The sequence below is a fragment of the Pteropus alecto genome, unplaced genomic scaffold (assembly GCF_000325575.1).
Source record: "Pteropus alecto unplaced genomic scaffold, ASM32557v1 scaffold166, whole genome shotgun sequence".
Taxonomy (NCBI): Eukaryota; Metazoa; Chordata; class Mammalia; order Chiroptera; family Pteropodidae; genus Pteropus; species Pteropus alecto.
In genome coordinates, this window is record NW_006439757.1 from 8,732,391 (window position 1) to 8,747,845 (window position 15,455).

Sequence of the window (15,455 nt, forward strand, 5' to 3'; positions counted from 1 at the left end):
CCTTGCTTTTTTGCTTTTCTTCTCAAAACTAAGCAAATGTGTCTCATACAACCACATCTTTTTTCAGTTGATTCCACACACACTGGAGACTCTTGAACATTTGAGGTGTTCAAGCATAGGCCGACGACGTCTTGTTGACTGTTCTAAAGGAGTTAGCAGTAGGAGATTGGTGAGGTTAGAGCAGAGGGTCTCAGATGTTTGGATTTTACTGACTTGGAATATTAAAAAAAATTTGAAGTCCAACATAGAATTGCTAAGGTTTTTGTTTTGCCAGGTAAAGAAATTATTGATAAAATAATAATTATCAACTATCATCTTTTTGTGAAAGAAAGGACATTTTAGTGCTCCTTCCCAAATTCGAAGTGGGACATAATCTCAGTCTAAAGATTAGTTGTTAAATGGAATAAGTTTAGTTTTATGGAGACTTACTGCATTGCCCTCGTTTTGTCCTAGACCAGTTGAAAGTTCGTCAAAGCCTGATGTTTGGGGTCCACTGGACCAGATGACCCTTAATGTTCTTTCTAAGATTCAGTTACTCTGAATTTTGAAACCTTGCCATGGGTTGCCCCAATATACATTCGTCTGTCTTTTATAGCCCATTCTTGTTTTTGTTTAACTAGTTCTAAGTAAATTGAACATCTCTTAGATCATAGGTGAATCTCCTCAATGATAAAGACCTTTAAAATATTTAGATCATTAATGGCCTACAAGGTAATGTTGAGAGAAGACATATGGATCAATTTGTGTTGAAGGAAGTGTCATATATAAGGCAGATTTGGGGATGCATTTGGGAACTTGAGAAGAGGATTCTAGAATAAGTAGCATTTATGTCCTTCTAAAAATATCTAATGCTGGGAAATCACTCTTCCCTTTCTCACCAAATCTGTTTCTAGTCTACATTTTCTAATGCATTTAGTAGGCATTCAGTAAATATTAGTAAGCATGCTTTCGTGAAGGTGACTGTAAGTTTACTCATCTGTGGCTATTATGGAACTGCACTAGGAACATTTATGAAAACAATTCAGCTTCTTAAGATCACATAGAAGGTTCTTTGAAGGTGATACAGAGAATGAAAATTGCCTTTCAGATGCCTTTCTATAGAATTCTAACAAATTCCAAATGTATTTACTGTTTATAATGAGCGAGTTCAAGTTTTTTGTTCATGTTTATTGGGTGCCTACTACGACCAGGCTTTGGGCATATCTCAGAAAACAAAACAAAGTCTTTTTCCTCATGGTTAAAACTGATAGTAAACATATAACACAGTTATTGTAATGGGCGGGTCAGTATACTTTATATTATGTTTTTTCTTTCTTACATTTCAGACTCTTGGCATTTGCTAAAGTATTTTTTGGGCCAGTTCTTTTTACTGATTCTGCCTTGAAATACAAGCCCTTGCTTTTTCCATGACATTACTTTTTCTTAGTTCCCTCCTCTAGTTTTTAGGTTGTTTAATGTGATTATTTTATTACTTTTATCATTTAATTTTGTCATGTAGGTCTCTTATAATTACCTTTTTTTCAGAGCTTAAATTACTTTCTCAAGCTTATCAAGTAGAGGAGAAACTGAGACTAATCTCTCTGTTGATCACTTTTTTGTCTTACATGACTTCTGTTACTTCTGTTTGTTGGCAGTAGCTGTTCCTCAAAGATGCAGGCCTTGGCCAATTCTTCTTTTTAATCAGCTATTAATTACTAAATTGTGGCTCCATCTGTATCTTAAGACTGAGCTCTAGATCTGATCTGTGCTTCAGTCTTGAATTTTGAGCTTCTTACAGAACATCTGCTCTCAGCTCATACCTCAGATTCAACATGTCTAAAACTGAGTTCATAATCTTTGTTCTTGAACTGAATTCCTTTTATAACATCTCAGTTATTCAATGGAATAATCATTCTTTTGGTCCTGGATACCCAAAGCCTTGGAATGGTCTTTGATTTCTCTCTCGCTCTTATCACCTCCACATCTTATCAGCTCCCAGGAACTCTAGAGCCTCGGTTTCAAGTGTCTATTCTGACTGCTCCTATTTTGATGAACAGATTTCATCACTTGATACCTGGATTTTTTTCTCCTATTGAGTTCTGTGTTTTCTCTCCTCACCTTTCAGTCCACCTACTATTTTGGCCCACTGACATCTTAGAGTCACGCCAGATGACTTATGAAAACCAGATATCTCAGCCAGATAGTCACATTCCTCCACCATTTAGCCGTATGTTATATGTTCAGATCTGCCTTATTACAAGTCAGGAGTCTCCAGCCTTTTCCTATCCTGCCCCCAGTTAAAACAACTTGGAATTCCTCTAAAGGTTGGACCCCATCTCCTTCGCCAAGCCTTCCCTCTTTACTCCCAATTCATTCCAGCCCTCTTTGCATTCCGATAGTATTTATAGATGGTAGCTTGTAATCCTGCACCTGTGCACTGCCTTGTGCCCTTCCCCAGTGTTCTTAGATGTGCCTCCCAGTTAGATGGTAACTGGAGAAGGCTCCTATGTTCAGCCTCCTTTAAGTCCTTCTCCTTGCTTAGTATAGGGCATGCAGTGAGCATCTAGGTAGAGCTTACCTGCTTGATGTATTAACAGTGGTGGTTGTCTGGAGTATCGTTAATCCTTTTTATTGAATGTTACAGTTAAAGATGAAGAAGGTCGGTAAAATCCATGAGAATATATCTCCATTCAGTTTAGCTCCTAACTTCAACATTTTTCTTCTCAACTCTGTGTTTACATTCTTACAGCGTTTAGTGCTTGTCCAGCTCCCTGAAGCAAGTAGGTGAGGTGTTATTATCTTTGACTTTCATGTTACATTTCATATTAGACATGTTTGTGGAATAACAAAACCTTATTTTATGAGTCAACAGTATAAAGCCCAGAGAGGCTGAGTAACTAATCCAAGGTCATTGGTTAGTATTCGGCATAGGTAGTCATACGTATATATTCAGGTCAACCAGCTAATTCTGGTCCTCTTCTAGTGCCACTTCATTCAAGTGCTGGGAAATGTGTCCCAGTCAACTGAATTGCCAACTCATTGCTACCCTCTCTTACCAGCCAAGTGATGGCAATGCTAGGAAAAGTGGCAAAAGAAAGGTCATAAATATGAATGATAAAAGACATGAAAATGTTTGAAATGGATCATAAACCTCCTTCTCCTTTTTTTAGTGCCTCACCACATCCTACTCTGACAGTGCTTTGTTAATTGTTTATGACATATTCTTTAAAATAAGAAATATCTTGCATAAGACATGCTTTTACCTCGGTCCCTTTCCTGTTAATAGTCACTGTCAGGGACAGAAAGTGCCTGATTGTGCTGTGTGTCATGTAGGTGGGAGGGAACGAGGGAGAGAGAGCTGAGTCTAACCGAAGCAGAGCTTTTTACAGCTCTATTGTTCTACTCTCAGACAGCGGTTACACTCCAACTTCCATCAGCCTCTCCAGGGCAGGCATCCCAGCCACCTCCTCCCGCCAAAGCCTCCCTGCACTTAGCAGAAGCCGCGCCGCCAAGTCCTAGGTGGGTGAAGAGGGGCGGCATGTCATACCTCCCTCTGCCCTCCAGCAGGTTCAGTGCTCTGTTGACTGCCCATCCATTTTAGTAAAATCGGGCATTTCAGCTTTTCTAGACATTTCCTTTCCAGCTCTGAGAAATCGGAAACATGACTTTTAAAGCATATATACACTATACTGATGTATTCAGTGGTGCTGTTATATTGTCTGTAAGGTGTTCTATGACTGGGTAGGAGGTTTTTCATCTCACAAGATGCTTCATATTCAGTTTTGAAGCTCTACGTATTGAAGGTATAATCCAATTTCTTATATGTCCATAGAGCAGATATTAACATTTTTTAAATCTATATTTATATGGTAATATGACCATATGTTTGTGGGTTCAGTTAGTCTACTGGCTCTGGACCTAATAAAAGCTTAAGTTCCAAACACTTGAAGAAAATTTGTGGCGCATGTCCATTTGCCTTTAGCGAATTGCAAAAACCGAAACCACAGTTCTACCACAAACTAAGATGTGTTTCCAATGGAGAAAGCCCTCTACTTTTACAAGTCATGTGGGGGTTATTTGGGTGAGAGGAAAGACATGAGAGTATTTTGTTGGCAAACTGTACAGTGACATAACAAATATTAGTTAAAATATTAGCTGTGATTGACTCTCTACTTCCGATATCCTGGACTTGTGTATGGAAGCTATGTTAGTTCGATAACCAGCTTTTGAGTACAAGTTTAGCTAGGAAGACAGCAGAGAAAAATAAAAGAGATATTATAAAGTAATGGAGAAACTTCAGAGCCATACAGCATGGATGGTGACTTTGAAAACAACAGCTGCTGACGTGAACTTGGCAGAAATTTGTGAGTAATGGTGGGTGACTCATTGCAAGCAGGGGAGTCTTGCAGCTTTTGAGATGAACAGGCAGAGGGGAGGGCAGAGATGGTGGCCACCCAGGGTCTAAATATTTGTGTCCTGAATATGAAAGTATCTGGTCCCCTGTTAAATTTTGCAGCTGCATCATTCACATGAATTAAAAGTATTCTTTCCACCCAAAAACGTTAAAAACTTATTAAACAACCCATATTTTCTAGTGTTCTCAATCTGAGATGATTGTCCTGGAGTAGGAGGTAAGTGGGTGGTGGGGCATATTACGTCACCTTTTTTGTTTTTCAATTATGCACAGCTGCCTTTCACCCCTACTCCTGGAGATGCTGTCATCCTGCTGTACCTTGTCCTATAAAAAGGGCTTGCCTGCATCTTCACGTAAAGAGCCGATGGTGAAGTGTAGTCTGAAAAACTTGCTTGGGTCATTCTGATCCTTCTGTCCCCCTCCATTGGAAATCACTGTTCCCAAGGAAATGATATGCATCTAAAGAAAGTGTACCTCATTTCTAAGATGTCCTCAACATTTTTGCAGTAGATTTAAACCTTTGCCTGGTTATGGAGTCTTGATTGTTTGAAGGAGACAGCCCAGTCTCTGTTTGCTTCCACTCTGAGAATTCAGTTGTCATCAGCAGTGTGTTCTTTGGCAGAGTTAGAAAGTTACCTGATCTGAGAAGCCACCCTTGCCCACAGCTGGGAATTTGCAGAAGAGTCAGTCAGTGAAGGAAGAGTGTAGGATTCTCTCTTGTAAAGCATAGCAGCATACTGGGATCCAAGCCCTTGGAAGCCTCAACTATTTTAGACTATGTTTTGTAACAGTAGGCTATTGGATGAGTTTAAGACTGGATGAGTTATGGACTGTAGAGTTGGGGGAAAGACTTAAAAGTGAAAGAACCGTGAAAAAGCATCGCCTCCAGATATTTTAAAGAAGGCGGTTCTCAGAATGAAGAGCTCTCTGGAACTCTGCTTCAAAGGGAAGCAGGGAGAAGGTGTAACTGTACTGACTGGCGTAGCTTAAAGGGTAAACCTTAACCTCCTACTTAGCTGCTTCCTAGTATATGTTCATTTCCCACATGTATAGTTTTAGACATGATATGTAATTTTCTGTTACGCGGTTCTGCTTCCGAATGAGAGACCATCTCACATAAAACCACATAGGAAATGGAAAATGATGGGAGAGACTTTAGTGTTGCAAATATAGACCTGTGCAGCAGGATGCTGTATTTGTAAGTGGCTCTCAGTACAGAGAACACTTAAAAAAAATTCAGTGTTACTTCTTATTCCTTTAAACCTTTGAAGAAAGTCTTTTCTTTGTAGAGTTTCTGGAGTACATAGAAAAAATAGGAGCTGAAAATAGCTTTAAGAAAACGCCAATATAGACGTTGATTGTTGTATGGTAGCTATCTTAAAGTCAATTCTTTCATGCAGGAAGTTTTAATTCCTGATTTCCTAAGCAAATATAAACACCCTTGACCCTTAATGATATTCTTTCTAGGGCAGAGTTGCTTTTGTTTCTGTTCTAAGTATCGAACAGCCTTCTATGAGAGTTTACTAATTCTCAATGTTATATTTTTCTCTGTTGTAAGCTCTAAGTTGTTAAACTCGAAGCATATATAAGTGTTATTAAATCGCTATATATGTGTGGACCTTCATTGTTACATGGTCAGAAAGTTTGTATAGATTGCATATATCTACAAAATTTCCTTTCTTTTATACTGTTTATGAAAGGATGGTGGGAAGTGGCATTATGAGAATATGTCTTATACCATAAAGTGTTTCCCCATTCCCCTTCACCATTTCTGGATGTTCTTTCATCTTTTGGTTCCTAGATTTACTAGTTCTTTTTCTTAGGCCAGGTGTAACTCATCTCTGCACGCGCGCGCGCACGCACGCACGCACACACACACACATATATACATGCACACGCTCACGCACACGAGAAGCCGCAGGAAGTAGAGTGCACCATCCCATTCTCCCACTCCAGTTGTGGACTCACCCACTAGAGGCAGTGCTTTGCACTGAAGTCATTTATACGCCCCTTTAAAAACTCTCAAGTGGTGAGGAAACAGGACCGATGCTCACTTCTAGTAGACAAGTCCCCGGAGAACAAGGGGTCTTCATCAGCGCTGATTCTTGGGGGTATGGGAACAAGCAAGTTATTGTTGGAGGTTACCTTAATGTTTGAGTGCCCAGGTTTCATGGCTTCATGTGCCATCTATGGAATCAGTGATTCCCACATACATGTATGCAGCTAGATTTTTCTCTCCAATTCTAGGCTCCGGTATTCATCTGATACCATTTTGACATCTTCACTTGGAGGTCTGATATCTTAAAACCAATGTTTATAAAAACTGAGCTCTTGATCTTCCTACTCCCAAACTACTTCTGCTTGTGGCCTTGCTTCCCATTCAATTGATGGAAACTCGATCCTTCCAGTTGCTCAATCCAAAAAACTCGGAGTCATTCTGACTTTCTTTGACATGCCACATGTGAACAAATCTTGCAACTACCTTAAAGTATATCCAGAACCCAGCCACTTCTCATCACTTCTCCTACCTCCGCTGCTGCTATCCTGCTCTGAGCGCCTGTCATTTCCTACTGCATCACTCTCCTAAATAGCTTTCTCCCTTTCATCTTTGACCCACATAGACAATCCTCAACCAGTAGTCAAAATGACTACTTTGAAAACGTAAGTCGGATTCTGTCACTCCTCTGCAATGCCTCCCGATTTTCCTGAGGGTAAAAGCCAAAGTCCTTCAATGTCCTACTAGGCCCTATATTATCTGCACTCGCCTGTCCCCACCAGCCCTAGCCCTGGTCTCATTTCTGGAACACGCCAGGCATATACTGGATTTGCCATAGCTGTTCTTTCTTCCTGGACCTTCTCTAACCTCCTAGTCCTAGTTGTAATTTCAGTTCTCAATTGGGCCTGTCCCGATCACCCTGTTTATTACTGCAGGTTACATCACTGCATCTTCCTGACTGTTTTTCCCGCCCTTAATCTTTTTCTCTTAGCTCTTATTTTCTAACGTGCCACCTACTCTACTGATTTGTCATGTGTATTTTCTCCTCCCCTACACCCCCAGCATACACACTAGACTACAAGGTCTGTGAGCACAGGGATCTTTGTTTAGTGTATTTGATGTATTCCAAGTGCCTAGAAAAGTGCTTGGTACATAGTTGGCACTCAAAAAATATTTGCTGAATGAATTAATGAAAGATAGTATTTTAAAAATGAATCAGCCTTTCAGGAAAGGAAGTGGTGTAAAGAGGAATGCAGCAATAACTGATGATTGCCTTTTGTTCTTTGTGATGTGTATATACAAGTATGATTTTTTTAGGCTTAATTTGATATCTCGATTTTTAAATTTAATGGCTTTATTGAGATATAATTTACATGCCTTAAAATTTACCCACATAATTGTATAATTCAGTGATTTTTAGTAAATTTCTAGTGTTGTGCAACCATCTCAGAAAGTTTCCTTGTGTCCATTAGCAATTAATTCCACCTCCACCCCTTGTTACTCTAATTTTGTAAATTTTTTTGTCTCCCAAGTTTCCCATTTACCAAGTTACCAAGTTACTTTCTCTTTTTACCTCTTCATTTTTTTCTCATCTATTAAATAGGGATACTAATAGTAATTAGCCCACAGAGTTATTGTGAAGATTAAGAGAATAATGAAAGTAAAAACTACTTAGCACAGTGGCTGCCATATAGTAAATACTCAGTAAACTTTAGCTAACACGATTAATCTCTTGTTAAAGAAGGTCCAGGATATATGGGGTAAATAACCATGCAGGTAGGGAGCAAAATTCAAATCAGATTCTTAGTTTCTAAAGTTTTGTTAAGTATGTTCCTGTTCCTGTCTCGATTTGTAAGTAATGGATGGCAGAGTGTTAGGAGCAGGTTAATTTCCAAACAGGATCACTTCCCAGCATTTTTATTTGGAGGTAAAAAAAACTGAACCACTTTAACTGAATTTTCTGTCCTCATCTTGACAGCAGGAAGATAACTACCCACTTTTTTTTGTTGTTGTTAAAATCATAGTGACCATCAGAAAGTGTTCTGAATTGTGTCTTAATCTTACATTGGGATATATTGTTGAGACTTTTCTAAGTGAGTGAGGGAGGGAACATTCATTGTCTCTTATAGCCTACTAAGCCTGAACTAAATTACCTTTAATAAGATCTTTTTCTGATTTTGTTGTTGTTGTTGTTCTTTTCTTTAATGCACAGATGCACAAAGCAGGGTCATCAGAAGCCTCTCGACTCAAAAGATGATAACACTGAAAAACACTGCCCTGTGACAGTGAATCCTTGGCATATGAAGAAAGCTTTTAAAGTCATGAACGAATTAAGAAGGTATCATTACATTAACATACATGTAACCATGAGTCTCTTTGGTTTTCAAGTTGTCTATAGTAAATATATTCTTGCCTTATTGTTGCTTTGTTTGGTGCAGAGAACATTAAAAGCTTTTCTGCTAGTGTTTTAAAGGAAGAAAAGAGCAAGTAATTTATCAGAAGTATGAATGGTATAAACTGCTTTGTCCAAATAGTAGCCACAAGCCACAGGTGGCTAGTCTGAATTGAGATATTCTATAAGTGGAAAATACATAATGAATTTAGAAGACTTAGTACAAAAAAACAATGTAAAACGTTCGTTAACAAGTTTTTTAAATGTTTATTACATTTTGAAATGATAATATATTGGATTTTTTGGGTTAAATAGAATTATTATTGAAATTTATTTCACTTGTTTCTTTTTATATTTTAAATGTGATTACTAGAAAATTGTGACCATTTTTATTGGACAGTGCTGGTCCAGTAGAAAGTCTAGGGTTTCTAACTTGTCATTGCAAAGAATATGCAAAAAAACTAGGCAGAGAAAAATAACCTCTCTCTTTGATGGTGATGGTCGTAATATTTTGGAGGAACCTGTCTGTTGCTTAGGTAATTCTCAGATATGTTAGGAGTCACTGCAATGAAAAAAATGGCTATAAAAGTGGATTGAAAAATGATTAGCTCTTCTTTTTTAGTTGTTAGTATTAACAGTCTTGATTTTGTTTCCTTAGCACTTTGTGAAAGACATGCAGTTTTTCCCATCATTCCTTTTGTGAAAGAACTCTACATAATTTAAAAGCTTGGGCTACGAAGGGAGTGATTTAAACTTTCCCTTTTTGTCTCAGTGCTATGTAGTCTTCCTAAAAGACCACCCATTAGGCCCATCATTTGTTTGTTCATTTGTTTCTCCTTTAATTAAATTAAAGAGTTAATAAATACTTATCTGCTGGGTGATAGAAATACGGTGGTGAGCCAAAGCAGACATGATTATGCCTTCATGGGGCTTACGGTCAACTGCAGGAAGCAGCCATTAATCAATTGAAGAATTACACAAATAATTTCAATGAAAGTAAGTGCTATAAGGAGGCCTTTGAAGGTAGGTAGCAGTGGTCAGGGAACGCTTCCCTGAGAAGATAGGAATAATTGTGCTGATATCTCAAAGGAAATAGAGGTAAGGAAATGAAGTCAGGATGGGGATGGGAGAGATTACAGAACAGTGTTCCAGCTAGGGAATGGCAGTGCTCAAGTCTCATGATGGGAGAAAGCTGGCCTCTCTGGAGGAGCTGAGGGGTAGCTGGGGTGCAGATGGCACCTCACAGCAAGAGAGGAGGTCAAGTGGGTAGGTGTGGGCCAGCGTTCGTAGGGCCTTATACATTTTGGTCTTTATCAGGAGTTTCCATGGGAGGAAGCCATTGGATGGTTTTAAGCAGGGATGTGACATGATCAGATATTTATTTTGAAAAGAATACACTGGCTGCTGGGTGGACAATGAGTGGATTGGAGAAAGAGAGACAAGAGAAAGTTAAACTGAATATTGGATATTAGATTTGCTGCCTAGTCTTGCTCTGACATTTTCAATAAGTAGATTTTCATTTAGTCTTTGGGAGAAAAATAGAGGTGGGATAATCCAGCAGGTCTGGCCCTAACTGTTTTAATTTTCTACTCCCTTCTCAACAGTAGTTATTAGAATATAAAATGCAATGGCTACCAAGCGAAGCTGAGAGAAAAGTAAAAAAACAGTCTAGTTCTTTTAAGACAGACCTTTAATGGCTTTTCTTTTTCTTTGAAAAGTCTAGAAAGACTGACTTTTAATAGACCTAGTCTCATTTCTCCCCCACTTCCATGCAGTGTGATAGCCATGGCCTTCTACTGGTGGTGTGCGAATGGGCCTCTTTGAGCCTCAACTATAAAATGAGAGTGGAAGGGACAGAGTCTAAGGTTCACTGCTGCTCTGACATGCTCTGAGCCTATGAGATTTTTTCCTGCTTACCTGCATGTCATGTGTCCTTGCCTCTGTCCTAGGATTATTGAGCTCTAGTCTTCATTCATCTATTTTGTTTCATTCTGGGTGTGAACTATATGGTGGTGTAATAGTACCTTCTTGTTCTTTGTGTTGCACCGTTTCAGGAGCTAGTGTGTCATCAGACTGGTAGTCAATGCTGATTTTCAGAACAAAGAGTGACCTTTGAATAGCCGGAGAGTATTGGCTGCCAGCTCTACAGCCAGGGTTGTTTTAATGAAGTCGGTCAGCAGTTGCTAGTGTTTAAAAACATGAACTCTCTTTGGGGTTCATCAGAACCTTTTTTTTGGTGGTTTTTAATGCCATTCCCTTCTGTTTTAACCCTTATAACCAATTTGAATAATTATTAAAAAAAAAAATCTCTGAAGAGGCCTACTCCTTGTACAGCTGAAAATCACGTATTAGTTCCTGTTCTTGCATCAGCTTCCTTCTGCCAGGAAAGGGCAGTGGAGAGTGGTTTCCTGACTTCTGGGGTGTGAGAACTTCCTTGTTCTCTCTCACCACTCTGCTCCCGGGCTGCCCTCTCTACTCGGTAGAGTAACAGCTGTACACCAGAGAGTGTTTTTATGAACCTCTGGCTGATGGAAGTGAAATTTTAAGAGTAAAAGTCACTTTTCTTCCAGTCAATGTTGGTTTAAGGTGTGGTTGCGGGAGTAGAGAGACAGGAGTTTTGTAAGGTGTAAGTTATAGAATTAATATAGTATATAGAAAAGGAATGTGACATTTTCTTAAGTTTTTTTTATTTTTATTTTTATTTTACTTTTAAGCAGGAGGTCTGAATATAGCTCTATGTCCCAGCCAATATGAGCTTGAATAACTGACAATTACTTAGTTTAAAAACCCTGCAGTCACTTCCAAACAGTGGATTCAGCAAGTATTTGTAATCACCCGGTTCTCCTTTGAAATCAGCTAGCATGCCCAAAAGGCTGTGTAGGAGCCAAAAACGGTGTCAGACTTGCCCATGCCTTTCAAGTGTCTCGATTGCTGCAGGAGATGTCAGAGAAGAGGAGGAGGTGGTGGAAGATAGTGTGCAAAATGTGGGTGCTGAAAAGGATTCTCAAAATCAAGCCAATAGATCTTTACAGAGTGCTTATTACGTGCGACATATTGTATTGGGATGATGGAGGAGACAGACGCAGACTAAATCCCAGACACAAGTTATATTGAAAACATTAGATTGTGAGCTTTTTGAGAAGACCAAAAAAGGAACTGTCAAAAGGAGCATTTTTGCCTTTAAGATAAATTTTAGATGAAACCCAAGTTGACTGTTTTCTAGGATATAGGATAAAACTGTACTAGAGCTTTAAAAATTAAGATGAGTGTCAGTGGAGGCCAACCTCCTATTTGTTTAAGGAGAGACTAATTTTGATCCTTAAGTTATATTTAGAAGTTGAAAGTTCACAGTAAAGGTAAATTATATGAAGCACTTCCAGTGTTCACCTATAGATCATGTAGAAGCGATAAATATTTAGTCTTTCCATTATAATAGCAGTTCTGACATTCCAGGAAATAATTTAAACAAAAGAGTCTGAAGCTTTCTCTTAAGGGAGTGCTTATGGTATTTCCCCTAGGACTTTGAGACATCATGGACCCAGATGACTGCTAGAGTTAAATTATCTGTAGTGAATCTGAAAAATTTGTGGCTCCTCTTGTTATTTGTACTTCATTGCTTGGATGGCAAGTGAATTAAACAACAGACTTTTCCCTTCATAGCTTTATATCACTGTTTTTACAAGAGATTTCAGGAAATTATATAGGATGTGAATTTTTTTTTTTTTATCACTCTCATGTATATATAATTATTTATAAAGTACCGTCGGGTTCTTTTGTTTTCATGTTGTACTAGAGTAGAATATAAAACATTCCTTGAAGGATAGAACAATTGGAAAGAGCCCCCAAATCAAGCAGACTTGTTTGTTTAGAAAGTTTAAGGGATATTTTGAAGTTTATAGTCACAATATAACTGGTAATCTTCTGCAGTGATTCTTAAGCACTCGTGATTGATCTTTTTTTAAGTGCTATTTATTGAGCATGGACAGAATCATTAAACATTTCAAAGAATATGAAGAGTGGATAGTAGCAAATGAATTCACTTATCCAGCTTCTGTTTCTCATTTTCTTTCTCCATGTTGTCGAATACCTACCATGTGTGAGACTCTGCTACTTCAGAGTTTGCCTCAGTGTCCCCTCTTAAATCAGAAAATCTTAGTTTGGCTTATTTCTTTTAAATTATTGTAGCTGAGAGTATCTGCCTTGTGATTTATTTCACCAAGTTTTTGAAAACACATTTTAATGAGGAAGTTTCCTTTGTGAATATTCTATATTTTCTATCAGTAGCCAAACTTTTCACTCACATGTTCAGAAACTTACCATTGCATTACAGTTTCCCCTCTGAAGTCCTTTGACTTTCTTATCTCTGTCCCTAATTTCTTCTTTCACTTTATTTCTTATTATTCTTTTCATCTCCTCTCATTGATGACCACGTGTTCTCGAGAGTCATCAGATCTGAGACATTACCTTTCCCTCCCTGCAGATGGTAACATGCTGCCCCCATGTCTTCTTGTGGCCCTGTTTTGTTATTTTTCAGTTATTCTGCTGTCTCAATTTTACCTGAGAAGAATGATAGAGTCTCTATTGTGGTACCCTTTATTAGTTTAAAACAGTTCCTAAATCATTGTCTGTAGGTTTTCCTACGACTTTCCAAGTTGACTGTTGCTGGTCCCAGCTTCCGGTTTGAGAATCTCAGCGGGGGCACATCTGTCAAGGAGGCTGTGCTGTTCGTCAGGACTCTTAGTGTGGTGATGAAGCTTACTATATCCAGTGTCCAAGTTTTCCTTGTGCTTAACTGCCACAGAAATTCAAATTCAAACCATCATGGTTTTAAGAAGAGAAAGAAGGAAAACAGTGGTGGCACTTGTCCTGGAGTTCTGTTGTTCTTTGACATTATTGACATTTTAGTGAGGTTGTATCTGCCTTGTCTGTTAAATGACATTGTCACATAGGAGGTGTGGTTAAGCATGACTAATGTAACCTAGCAGTCAGGAAGCAATTCACCTAAACAGTTCACCTCCCTGCCCCACCTCCCTATGTACCGAGTAGCCAGCGCTCGATGATGCAGTCCTGGTCCTCAACAGCAGCACCACGTCTTGCTCACCTCTACTTCCTGACTAGCTGTTAATTTCCTTGCTTCTGACCTCTTGCCTCATTTTTTTTTATGTCTTGCCTTGTTTTTATTGTCCTGATCCTTGATGCTGGTCCAAGATGATTTGGAGCACATTCTTAGGCCATGGTTTTGTTTGCCCTGTGGACTCTGGGCTAACAGTGCATCTCACCAGCTTGGCACGATGGTTGCTTCGATTCCACACCATGTGGCAGAAAAATGCTTCCATATTTCCCTGGCAGCCAAGGAAGAAAGGTAGACAGATGCCTTGTCATCTCCCTACCACCCCCATTTCCAGCAGAAAGTAAATTCTTATTTCATGTGACTGTTAATTATTTGTGATATCTCAGAGTTCGATGGTACATTTTACTTTAAGAAGATATGTATAAACAACAGTGGTAAGTTTTTCTAGGCTTAGGAATTTATTCATTTTATATCAGAAAACCAAAGGATATCTTGGTATGCTCAGACATGCTTTATTAATTTTCAAAGCAGAACAGTTTTTTTTTCTGAGTACCAATTTTCATAATGTTATTTCATTTAGGAGTTGGAGTGCCTTTTACTTTTCTGTGCCATCTGAGTTTTACATAAGGCCTGTATAACTCACGTTTTTCACATTTGCGCTTAGAAGCAACTTCTTTCCAAAGTGCTTATAAGGTTGGGCTTGGCATCTCCTGTGTGTTCCCAGACACCTCAAACTTGTGCCATCTTAATAGTCAATGGTTCATTTCGAAGTTACCTGTTAGCTAGTCTGTTTCCCCCACTTGACTATAAACTCCTTGCTGTCATGGACATTATCTTGTTTATTGTGATAAACCGACAGAGTGCTTGGTGCACAGTAGTCACTCTGGGATATTTGATGAGTGAACAAATAAATGCAAATTTTGCTAAGTAGCCACTTTATTTATCTGATTATTCTGAAAATCTTTTCCTTCTATAGTCCATTCCCTCCTTAGATTTCATCATAAACTCAGAAACTCACCATGTAGACTGGGTATGGACTGCTGAAGTAAATTTCTTTTGTTTTTATTGCTACACATCTTGTTTGTAGCCCTCTTCTCCTCACCTCAAAGTCATTCAGTGTCTTGTGAGCATGCACATTTGGAAAGAGGTAAGAGCCAGACTCAGTAGATACACTCTGGCTCTGGTCATGGCTCTGTCATCTTTGAGTGGTTTTTAATAGCTGTTATTACTGGAAACAAAAAGTAAAAAATTGAACACTAAAACTAAGTATGTCCTTGAATTTGTAATGTGGCCCTAACCCAGGGTGTGGCTGCGTAGTACTAGTGTGACAATATTTTTGCCTTATTAGTTAACTAATATCAGCTAATAAGTCAATAAGGCTGAGCTAATTATCTAGGTGACACCCAGCAGATGATATGCTAGAAGGTTTGGATCAATGAGTAATTTAATTGAAGCTGAATGTAATTAATTATGTGATTTTGAGGTGTTCATGTGTAATTCCACTTAAGTTTCATCTTGAAAGTAGGGCAGTAAGAGGTATTACTGATAAAGGAAAATAGGCATGAAGATGCACTTGACTCATGTTTGAGTTGCTTCCAGATCC

The 15,455-nt window shown here is 38.7% G+C and overlaps 1 protein-coding gene across 1 annotated transcript in view; it reads left to right on the plus strand.

The window, feature by feature from the left end:
- The first annotated feature begins 8,606 nt into the window (after nt 1-8,606).
- Nucleotides 8,607-15,455, plus strand: part of KLHL2 (kelch like family member 2) — a 65,675-nt gene continuing 58,826 nt past the window's right edge. The window contains exon 1 of the mRNA XM_006917015.3: nt 8,607-8,727. Coding sequence (XP_006917077.1) covers nt 8,690-8,727 — 38 coding nt within the window. The 5' untranslated portion in view covers nt 8,607-8,689. The remainder of the gene's footprint in view (nt 8,728-15,455) is intronic.